The sequence below is a fragment of the Cydia amplana genome, chromosome 13, assembly GCF_948474715.1.
Source record: "Cydia amplana chromosome 13, ilCydAmpl1.1, whole genome shotgun sequence".
Taxonomy (NCBI): Eukaryota; Metazoa; Arthropoda; class Insecta; order Lepidoptera; family Tortricidae; genus Cydia; species Cydia amplana.
In genome coordinates this window covers 4,750,150-4,762,222 of record NC_086081.1, presented here as the reverse complement: position 1 = coordinate 4,762,222, position 12,073 = coordinate 4,750,150, and the positions used below count along the sequence as shown (strand labels likewise).

The following is a 12,073-nucleotide window of genomic DNA, read 5'->3' as shown; positions in this document are numbered from 1 at the left end:
GGACATATTTTTGAGTATGATGTGTGCACCCATATTTTTACATTTGACTGATCTATTTCATTTTATAAAAAGGTATAGACTGCTTAGCCTTTCAATGCACTCTCCAAAATTACAATATTTTATTGCTTTTTAACATTATTGTATCCTTGCTCCTTTATTGCTAAGCGTCTATAATATACATACGTTGAATATTTAAAAGCTAACTTTTAATACAATCAATATCCGCACAAGTCAAATAGGAAACACTTGCGACTTATTCGCAGCTTGCCTATATCTACATGTCATGTAATAAATTAAATGTTACAAAGAGATTGCACATTGACTTACAGTATAGGTACTTTACACTTATGTATACTTTAAATATCAATAATAACTTACTAACCAATGAAAGTCTCATATCTACGTGTCAACATCATCCCACCTCCACTAGCACAATCACGGACGGTTCGCAATTAAAACGATTGTTGTAAAAAAAAACACTTCACACTTACTTGTACCTTATAGATACTCGCTAATTATATAGTCTCACAAGAGTATTTAGAGTGAAGTTCTTTGCGAAATACTATTATTCATCGGTTGGAGGGAGATACAGTGACTTCCCCTGTCAACGACTAGTCACGGCGGCTGCTTCTCGGCTACGCCATCTCCAGGTGACCGTCACGCTTTTCGGCGGCACATGAGCAGGTTCTTGTAGGCTTGCCGATACTCACTGGACATCACTACATAAATAATAGGGTTGATGCACGTCGTCAAATAGATAAGGATATACCCAGCGATGTTTGCCAGCGGATACGAAGTGAACTCGCGAAATATCTTCGTGAGCGTTATAGGGAGATAACATACCCAGAACGAGAGCATAATTGCCATAATCATTTTTAATAGTTTCCTGTCTTTTGGCGTAAGACGCGGTGCACGGACGGGTCCTGGTGCTCGCTTTAAAGCTGCGGCCGCTTGGCGAAGTCTTTTAGTCGTCTCGCTACCGCTTGGCGTCCGCTTAGAGTCTAGTGCACATTCTTCGTCGTGCCCGTCTAAGGTATCTACGCCTGAGGATGAGGATCGCTCAGGGCCTGGAGTCGGTGGACAGTGTAAGACTGGTGGAGCAAGAAAATTTCTTCGCGGAGGCGCCGCGTGGTTAGTTCCATTTTCAGGGCCCGGCGACCTTTCTACCGCAGTGGACGCCGAGCCCATAGCCGAGTCTTCTCGTCCGGGTCGGGTCCGGCTCCGCGCCGGTGCTCTTGATTTTCTTGCTGCTTCTCTAACTATACAGAATATCCTCGCATAACAAATAACTATAGCGAGACAGGGAAGCATGAACGCACCCACAAAGAGGAACTCTTTTGGAGATCTTTTGTTGTCATCCGGAAGTATAGAACAGGAGCCAATGCTGAGATCGAGGCCGAAACGTCCCCATTTCTCGAACCACGTCGCTATGAGCGCTCCAAACGCGAACGCCCAAGTACTTGCCACCATAACTGCCAAATACTGCCTTTTATACAGCCTGGAGACAAAAAAAATGTTGCATTATAATCAAAATGTATTCTTACATGACTGCTTACTCTATAAATATCATGCTAATATCTCTGAATACCTATTAGAATTCGATATGTTTTAATATAAATACACTCATTACGCATAGATATTCCACGTAAACCTCCGAGTACTGCAAGAGATTTGTTTTCCTTGCATCTGTTTACATAACTGTATATGAGATGCGCCGTTTCCAAAAATATTTCTTTATTTGTACAGTCCAGGAAGTATTCCCATTAAGGCCTGTGCACACTGGCAGCGTGTGCGTAGACGTACACGTGCGCGTTTGCGTTATAATATACCTACAGACAGATATTTATGGGCGACAGTACACCGCTTGCGTGACGTGTGCGTGCCCGGCTCAAACATTTTGGCGCACGCATGTGCACGTCTACGCACACGCAGCCGGTGTGCTCTGACCTTTAAGCAACAGCGCATTGCATAAACTTTTCAAGCGCTCATAGTAAGTAATAGGTACAATATTTTATGCTATAATATGCTAAAGAAAATGGTTGACTTACTTGGGATAGAGCCGCGGGTGTGATATCATGACGTATCTGTTGATGGTAATAGCCAACACGGTGAATAGCGACACCGCGACCAGCGCATATCTAGCCAGCGGGAACATGCGGCAGAGCGTCCTGCCGTGCGCCCAGGAGCGCTGCCAAAACGTCGAGGCCGCTAGGGGTAAGTTGAAGCAGCAGAAGAGGAGGTCGGAGCAGGAGAGGTTCATTATGAACACCGCGGTTGCGTTTCGGACCTGGAAGAAGGAAGGAAAGTTAATGATTGTCACTATTTTGCAAAGAGCCAGACCAAGACAACTGCATGATATTTGCAATGAAAAAGTAAGGCATTTATTGAGACGAAAGTGCGAAATCGCTTGTTATCTATCACCTCTACTGTTGTCCCCAGATTTTTATACAGATGATTTGATATGAAAATATTAATGAGTGTGACTTTGGGTAAGTATTACAAGACAAGAAACTATGTTTACTATTTCCCAGAAATCATCAACATCGAATGATTTTTCGAATTTGAAATCTATACAATGTGTTTGAACTAGGTAAGACATTTCTGGGAAATCCGGAATTGTAGAAGTTCCAGGAAAACTACCTTAGACGCCCGACACAGGGAACCTTCTGCTATATGCTATATTTATATAAAATGAACATTACTAAAATAGTACTTATAAAATAAAGAATTTATGTGATTTTCTCATATTATATCAGCTTCACATAATCTCTAGTGCTTATAAAGGGGCCCACAGATTCGCCGGACGATATCAGCCTGTCAGTTGTTCGGAACTGTCACCTTTTGCGTTTAACTGACAGGCTGATAGAGTCAGACCGAGAAAGGTCTGCAGCGATTTTGATAGCCCACGCAGTGCAAGTGTCATTTTAAACGTCAAACTTCTATAAAATTATGACGTGTAAATAACACTTGCACTGCGTGGGCTATCAAAATCGCTGCAGACTTTTCTTGGTTTAATTCTATCGTCAGGCGAACTGGTAATCTGTGGACCCCTTAAAACTACCTTGATCCCATAGGATCATTTGCAAGCCGTATCATATAAGTTGTTCGACAGACCGGTGCAAATAATATCACCTAAACTAAGTCCTCAAATCTAGAAATCCTAAACCACGTTACATTAAAGTTACCTTAAATGTATATTTATAGCACATATGGCTACAATTTTATAAGGTAAAGTACACTACGCAAGTTAACAAGGAAGGAAAACAATACGAACCATTGGTATTTGTCTTTTTACACGATTCAAGGAAGCGTCACTCGGTACGACCAAATGAGAACACTTTAAATATTAAATCACTACGAAAGATAACATCAGTTAGTGTGTTATATATAGATTAAAAATATTATGAATGAAAGCGTCACAATATGTTTATAAGTTATACTTTAAATAACTTTTTTTTTTACTTTTTTTATCAGTATTATTTTCCTTTATTTAGGTGTGCAATAAAGAGTTTATCCACTAAGAGATCACACAGTGGCAGAAAATGTTTATTGTTTGAACAAAATAAAATAAAGTATTGTTAATTCTAAATTTATTTGAGGTCTTAGTCAAAGAACGTACTAAAATAATATGACCAGACCATTTGCTCAGCCATTTCTGACTCTGGTTTTTCACACGAGGCAACCCAAAATCAATCCAACTCGATCAAACGCATTGGCGCGGACGCATTTAAATAAAAGGCAACAGAAAAGATTTGCTTTACATGGGTAATTTCATATTATACACACATATTGACCAACTAAATAGTTAACTCTCTCATTTAAGTGACAAATATGGGTTTTCCGGCGTGTTTTTGGTTATTTCATTCAGCGGTTACCTACTATGAAAAAATTAATGGATGACTCATCATGTCACTTACGCTACATCGGCCTGGAGGCATCCTCTGATTGTAATATGTAATAGGATTTAAATTTGTTCCGTATTTGTTTTACGATCTGTATCCGATCTTGCTGTCCAAAGTGATAATTTAATTCTAGTTAAAAGCTATTTTTTTATAAACTTTTTCCATTGTGCCGTATTACTAGTACTAGCGGTTGGTAAAAATAACTAGGGTAAGAAATTTGAAAAGATTACTGTTTATCACACTTACGTAATAAAAAGTATGATCACTCTTAACTTTCTTTGTAGTTGGATTTCTGCATAAAAATATATCCATATTAACTCACATTTATAGACCGGTCTAACGCGAAATTTATTCAATTACCTTTATATACCGACGTTTCGACACAGGAGGATGGATTCAACTTATCGCCAACTTGGGAACCAGTGATACAGAAGTTAAAGCCAAAGGATCTATCTTCGGACGTGTGCGTGGATATTGTGAGTGTTGCGTGTCGGACTATTGATAATAATTAACACTATGTGTAGTGGGTGGTTTGAAAATGTGATGTCTACCCCAAACTTTTTCATACACTTTTCGCCGGGTAGTTGCACAAATCTCTGTTTTGACATTTTGCTGAGACTAGTTGGCCGCGACCATGACCAGTGAAACCTGTGTCGAAACGTCGGTATATAAAGGTAATTGAATAAATTTCGCGTTAGACCCGTCTATAAATGTGAGTTAATATGTGTTCAAAACGCGAAGGTTTTAAATATTATAAAAATATATCCTACGTATTAATTCAGGTTGTAAACTACATACCTACCTATACATTACCTGCGGTAACGCTGCAGCCTCAAAGGTACTGCAGTCTTTAAGATTATTATTGTAAAGACATGAGAGCAAGATGTATAAAATCGGCCTTGTTTCGCGATAAAATCTCGAAACGTTTTTGTTATTCTTGCCTTGTCTTCAATGCCACCGAGAACAATGACCACATATTATCTACGATGTGATAAACAGACACTAAATTATGTATTTAATATGTAGTTTTTATCTTAACTGCGTCGAGATACTGATAGTGATGACCAAATCTAGGGATTATTTATTTAAGTAGCAAAGATTGAGTTAAGGTCCATACGGGTAAGGGTGGCTGCTGGATAAGTGTACTAGTAGCTAGCCTTCACTTTGGGGCCTGTTTGCACATTGATAAGTGTTTATTCCGAGTTCATACATTTTCCACCAAACGCAAATAGCAAATCTACGAACTCGCAATAAACACTAATAGAAGTTGACGCTAAAATAAAAGTCGTATTGGCCTTATATTATAACATACCTGAACTTTACTTGAACCTATAACTGCTGGTATAAATTTTTATGATCACATTCATATTCGGTATTATTGATGAATGATAGATAACCTTTTAACTAGTGTCAGTTCCGCTCGTATGTTATGTTATGTCATTTTCATGTGAACTATCATTTCAATAAATATCTACAGAGATAGCATCTGACATTCATTAAAACTTTTTGATGATGGCGTAAAATAAAACCCTTTCAGCATTTACTACAGCTCGTAATCATTCTCTTAATTAATAATCCCTAACTTTAAGGAGATATTTTTAGCGAAATACAACTTCGTCCATGCCACTTAATTTTTCAAGCATTGACACTAAAAAGTTACAAGTTACGCTTAAAAGTGTCCACTTAGGAGTCCCGTTGTTTCCCATAAAGTTTTAAGTCATAATGTATTGTTTGTCATTATTATCATTAGTCATAAAACTGAAACCGTTAACATTTCAGGATTTTCGTTAGGTTATCCTATAGATAGGTTAGGTTAGGTTAGGTTTGTTTTATGGCAATCCTGAAAAGTGACGCGTTTCTGAACCAAATGAATTATGATTAACAAAAATACGGGCAAACAATACATTATTGCTTGAAACTTTATGGGAAACAACGGGACCCCTAAGTGGACACTTTTAAGTGTAACTTGTAACTTTTTAGTGTTTGAAAAATTAAGTGTCATGGACGAAGTTGTATTTCGCTAAAAATATCTCGTTAAAGTTAGGGATTATTAATTAAGAGAATGATTACGAGATATGTTAAATTTGGGAAACAATAGAGACCCGTCCACTTACCTTTTTACACCGCGCTAAGGCGATGATAGTGATGAGGTTCCCCGGGATCCCCACCAACATGAAGAGGACGCAGCACACCGACGCAAACCTCAACAAGCCCTCCGGGTAGTCCTTGAACAGCTCCATTTTCGCCAGAGCCTCGTCGGAGTAGTCATCAAGCTTAAACTGAGTCAAATTGTCGTCCGTATTGTCGTACGCACTCGGTGACAAATCACCCATTTTGACTTCCAATAAGCACACATCAATCACATGTCATTTCCGCACCGCTTTAACGCCACAAATGAACGGTGTTCGTCACCCATTTTCTCATAATTTGTTTAATGAGCTTGCTTAGGTAGCGCGGGGGTCGCCCGCGGATGATAACTGTCCGAGTACTGAGGCCGGGGCTGCAGTGTGCTGTGATAAGGCATTTTGTCGGCGATCCGGGTCGCAGCTGGTCAGGAAGCGCTCGTATCAGTGAGCTCGCATTGTTCTCGCTGGTGCGATCTGTTGACAATTAAAACACAATCAGTTCCAACGTATTACTAAAACAATATAAATCACGTCAGATCAAAATGGCTAAACGTAAACACGTATTAGTAGTTATTTGTAAACAATGCATTACCTAACTTCGCGAGTGACTTGTTTGTCTTGCTTAATGAGCTTAGCTGGCATAATAGGTGACTAGAGTATTTAGTAAACAAGCCACTGTAAAATTATATTTACCGAGCGTAATTTCAATTACGTACAGTCAGCATCAATATAAAAAGTGTCAGTTACACAATACACAGGACAAATCGTACGTGCATTGACATCCAACCGATATTAGAATGATATTTTAATTAATTTCGCTCAGACTTGTCCCCTGAAGTATTAGTGCGAGCGAGACGCCCGCGCGAATGACAGCTAACTGATATGATTCCAATATCAGTGCACGTTTGAATTGGCCTGACAGTCTTATTGTTCTACATATAGAAACATTTATATTATCTCTTTCTTAAGCTATTAGACTCGTCAGTCGGTCGGACCGATACATTTGACGCGTAGTCTGAGGGGCTACCGCGAAAACCAAAATTCGCAAATTACGGGGATCTTTCTCTTTTACTCCGATGAAGGCGTAATTAGAATGACAAAGAAAAATGCCCGCAACTTGCGAAATTCGATTTTCGCGGTTATAGCCCTGATCCGCTACTTTTGATGCTGGCTGTACCCAGTCCCCTTTTTATCGATGTTCGAATGAATATATCGTCAAAGGGTATGTGTCACGTAGACCTCCGTCAATGTTGGATTGGAAGGAAAAGATGGGTCGATCTGTGGCAGATAATCGTCGGGCATTACTGATTGACCGGCGATTTCATGCCTGTCTGATCGCACGCTTCTCATTTGTGGTTCACCAAGTCGGGTTACCCTTTTATTTTGCTAAGTCTAGTCACACTATTACTCAATGCCGTCCTCGATAGGATGCTTGATGGATAAAACTGTTATTTTTTCACGAGAACTTAGTGTTAATAAAAGAAACCTTATAGAGATGGCTATTTGTAGACGAGTGTTGTAAGTATTACGTCAATAATGTAGATATTACGGATTAAAATCTTTATTTCCATGTGTTCTTTAGTTTTCATGACCTGTAATCATGGAGGTAAAGTTTAAGACTTTAAGTAACGAACTTTATTACTTATCGTACGAATGTTAAGTTACACCAATGTTACACATTACACAACATTGTTACCATGGGACTGGGCCGGACGGTGCCGTATGCCAACGACTTATTGGCCAAGAAAACTACCGAGGGGCAGTGTTGGCCGAAACGTTTAATTCAATTGAAAATGTTGGCCAATAACCATTATAAATTGAACCGTAAACTGTAATCGTCCGTTACGGTTTAAGGTTCAATTTATAATGGTTAATGGCCAACATTTTCAATTGCATTAACGTTTCGGCCAACACTGCCGAGGGGACACCAAATATAGTGCGACGACGACGCCTCGGCAGATCTCGAAGGATATGGCGGCACGACCTTGACGTATTTTGGAAAGATTGGCCTAATATTGCCATAGACAAAGATGGTACAGAAAGAGGTGGAGGCCTTTGCCCTGCAGTGGAACAAAACACTGCATTACTTATTCTGTGACACTGCTAACAAATAAATAAAATGTACATGTTAAATATAAATTGCGACGGAGTTGGTTAGAATGCTCTGTTTTTATTGCACAATTACAAGGTAAAATATACTCAAGTAAACTATATCGTCGTACACGCGCTGTGGTCCATCGTTACCAAAATGTTTAACTTGCTGTCAAGTGTGCTCGTACAAATTATATTAAAAAGCGACCGACACCCCCAAAAGTTAATAGGATCCACGCTCTAGTTTACCGCAGCTCAAAGCCACAGTAGTAAAGTAATTATATTCACGGTTACTTTTAAATTACGGCAACCGAAGGTTATTCCCCAATTTTATTATGTGACGCGTGTTTCTGCTAGTATTCACTGAATTCCAAAAATACGTCTTTTGTCATACGACCACAAAATAATTCGATGTAATTAATGGTTCTCGCAGATTTTTAGCCTATTACCAAATTATTACTTTTGCATCGGGGGGGTCGCGGAGCGATTTTATCGGCTAAATTTAGTCTAACTGTAATTTGTGTTTGATTTTTTAAGTTTTCTTGTTTCTTTAGTTAGTTTAGATCATATGTTTTTTTTTAAGTTACTTTGATGTGTAATTCTGTAAATCTGACATTATTGTGAAATAAGCCTAATTTAATTAAATCTCGATTGGAATTATTATCATGTTAATTTATCTTCGCAAATACCTATGAACATTTTTGTAATATGTACGATAGTTTCGCGTTTTGTATTCTTCAAAAATACTCTAAAATTATACAAAACTATTGTATAGCAATCGTAATTGCGTTTTTGATACTTACGCGCGAGACGAAGTCCAAGGTCCAAATAAAAACCGGCCAAGTGCGAGTCGGACTCGCGCTCGGAGGGTTCCGCACCATCAACAAAAAATAGAGCAAACAAATCGTGTTTCTTGTATGGGAGCCCCCCTTAAATAATTATTTTATTTTATTTTTAGTATTTGTTGTTATAGCGGCAACAGAGATACATCATTTGTGAAAATTTCAACTGTCTAGCTATCACGGTTCATGAGATGCCTGGAGACAGACGGACGGACGGACGGACGGACAGCGAAGTCTTAGTAATAGGGTCCCGTTTTTTACCCTTTGGGTACGGAACCCTAAAAATCGACTTTAAACATTTTGTTTGTGTGCCTTATATATATATAATTTTTATATATTTAATTGAGTACGAAAATAATTAATGGCACCGTACCGTTGCTAATTTGTTTCGTATCTAATTTACTGCTATTTTTGCCATTAGTATCATCAAAACACTTAAACCACCTTCGTAAACGAAAATAGGAATGTAGTGTCGTGTTATGTCGGAAGCCCGTGTTGATCGAAGGTCCATACAATTATTATGATAAGATCTACAAGTATATCCGTTATTATTATTTTTTCAGCGGCGACACAATATGACTGTCGTGATATTATATGAGTCATGGCATGTAATGTGTTTGCTTGGATAGTAAGCCGACATTTAAATATGTGCATTGTGCAATATGCTGCGTTTGACCTTAATAATGACATTATATGCAGTGTATCTTACTCGCTCCAGTGAGATGCAGTTTTTTTTTCTATCTATCCATCATACAGGTACTGTGAGAAAGAGTGTTTTTGGAAACATATCGGGGCCATTTTGGTTTATTTTAACATCCAACAGAGTTCATTTTTAGAGACAAACCCTTTTCTAGGAAGTAAACAAATGCGCAGTGAAACCTTCTATGAAACAAATTCCACGTAAAAGGGGCGAGCAGTACTTCTATGTATACCATAAACCCCAGTCTAAAAGAGTGTGCTAACAACAGCGCTATTATAGACTTTATATCATTGGAATAAGGTTTGCGTACTGTCAGCTAATGAAGGTATCAAGCTACTCCGAACCCATTCATCCTGACGTCAGAATTGTCCGGCTTATTGTTACGAGAGATTGGATTATTTTTAATAGGTTATACCTACCTATTAAAAGTTTCGTCTTTGTGATGAAAAACCCTTGGTAAGTAAGTTTTTTTTCGTCCTGTGGAGGAAAGCCGCTACATGTTGCTAATCCAAGGAGTACTATTAGTTATTCTGTGTCCAAGGTGTCATTATTTGAGTGTGTCCTCAACAAGTCACCCAATTCTACGATTGTTATGAATATTCAAGTCATGAAGTGTAATTAACACCGAAGTAATTCAAAGTGTTCCTAAATACGGAACTGAACGTTATTCCCCTTTCTAAAAAAAGGTATTATTCAATTTAACTTGACACGATGTAACCCTTAGCAATCTTAGCAACGAGCCCTGTCCCACAAGGTCAGCGACATTGATCGATGTGGCTACCGGGTCCACTCATCCGTTCCAAATCATCCTACGCAACCTTTTAACCCGAATCCGGCGATCTTACTTGCGCAGGTAAAAAGTTTCTGAAAAGATTTCTGAGTGCGGTTTAATTAAGGATCCGACGTAAAGTACATTAAGATTTCGACATGTTATTGCGTGAATGGAGATGTTCGTAGGTGTTCGTGCTTAGATTTCTAAGTTATTTAAGTTGTGAACTGGTTTTTCAGCTACTTAACCAATTTTTGCGGATCAGTTAAATTGTAATCCAAAATGAAATAATTCGCTTACCCGACTGGTTGCTTGGCAAAATTTGATTAATGGTGGATCGCTTACTGCCGCTCAAATAATTAATTTGCCAACCAAATCAATTTAGAGCAGCTAAGTATGACATTAATTGCGAACTTAACGACTATCAGTTTGCGGCGCTCGCAGTTGAGACTGCATTTGGGTCCCTGGTCAGCCGACATGAAAACGATCATCGGGGCAATGTCGGCGCGGCTGGGTGAAACCACAGGGGATCCTAGGGCTGGCTGGCGCGTACCTCTCTCAACGCATTTCACTTGCGATGCAGAGAGGTAACGCCGCCAGTGTCATGGGGTCCACGCCGCAGACAGATTTGTTGGATGGGGTGTTCTTTTTATAATTGGTTTATAGGTAGTTTGTGTTTTATTTTATTTTATAGGTAGTTTGTGTTTTTTATTTTATTTTTTATTTCTAGTTATCTTGTTATTGTAATTTGTTTGTTACCCTAATTAATTGCGAACTGGTTTAGAAATACTTGCTAACCTTAAGTTGTGCTAACCAAGTAGGTATCCATTTTGGCTGACCAAATATATATTCTTGCTCATCAAAATAGGAATATTTTGCAGATCGAATAAATGACACCCTTATTTTATTAAATATCTATTTCAGTTTATAAATAATAAGTTACACCTATGTACAAGTAAACTATATTTAAGCCACATCCACGCTATTTTTACGTGCAAAGCAAAGCTCAAATTTCCCAAGGATTGTATTACGCGACTAGGGCAAGAAAGTAAAATAATGTAACAATAATTATATTTATCCGCCCTATCTAATTAAGAATGAAAAGGATCGGGGCAGGGGTGTGAATTGGAGCTTGAATGCTATCGTTATGTTTCTCCGCGTTACGAGTGTCCAGCGACCCAAATTCTAGTTTTTGGGTCGAGAGTGTTAATGAAATATGGCTTGGCATTCGGCCGCTTACTTTATTAGGTTGTAAAAGATGAGCTCGCTTGTTTGTTGACGTCACGAGTAATATCACTTACTAGCGACCCGCCCCGGCTTCGCACGGGTTAACAAATTATACATAAACCTTCCTCTTTAATCATTCTATCTATTTAAATAAAAAACCCCATCAAAATCCGTTGCGTAGTTTTAAAGATGTACATAGGGACAGACAGACAGCGGGAAACGACTTTGTTTTATACTATGTAGTGATGGAAGCATTAGCGCAATGTGACAACCGGATCTAGAGCGGTAGCTAAGTATTCCACTTTTTGGTGGCTCATACTTTATTGAAATTTTTTGAAATCTCGTAAGAGTCACATGCCGCCGCCGCCATACAATGGATTAATTTAAAACGAGAACATAATTTTAGTTTTTTTTTT

At 38.6% G+C, this 12,073-nt stretch overlaps 1 protein-coding gene across 1 annotated transcript; it reads right to left on the bottom strand.

Moving 5' to 3' along the window:
• Positions 1-349: 349 nt before the first annotated feature.
• Positions 350-6,607, bottom strand: LOC134653382 (G-protein coupled receptor moody). Its single transcript, XM_063508716.1, has 3 exons — positions 6,017-6,607; positions 2,049-2,287; positions 350-1,498 (listed from the first exon to the last, which is right to left on the bottom strand). The coding sequence occupies exons 1-3, from the start codon at positions 6,233-6,235 to the stop codon at positions 658-660; spliced, it is 1,299 nt and encodes a 432-aa protein (XP_063364786.1). The 5' UTR covers positions 6,236-6,607; the 3' UTR covers positions 350-657.
• Positions 6,608-12,073: the final 5,466 nt, after the last annotated feature.

Excerpts from the sequence above, each read along its gene's own strand:
- LOC134653382 (XM_063508716.1), bottom strand. The coding sequence starts at position 6,235 with ATGGGTGATTTGTCACCGAGTGCGTACGACAATACGGACGACAATTTG. Across the intron at positions 2,288-6,016 it reads CCTTAGCGCGGTGTAAAAAG|GTCCGAAACGCAACCGCGGT; the intron begins GTAAGTGGACGG and ends TCCTTCTTCCAG. Across the intron at positions 1,499-2,048 it reads CACCCGCGGCTCTATCCCAA|GCTGTATAAAAGGCAGTATT; the intron begins GTAAGTCAACCA and ends TTTTGTCTCCAG.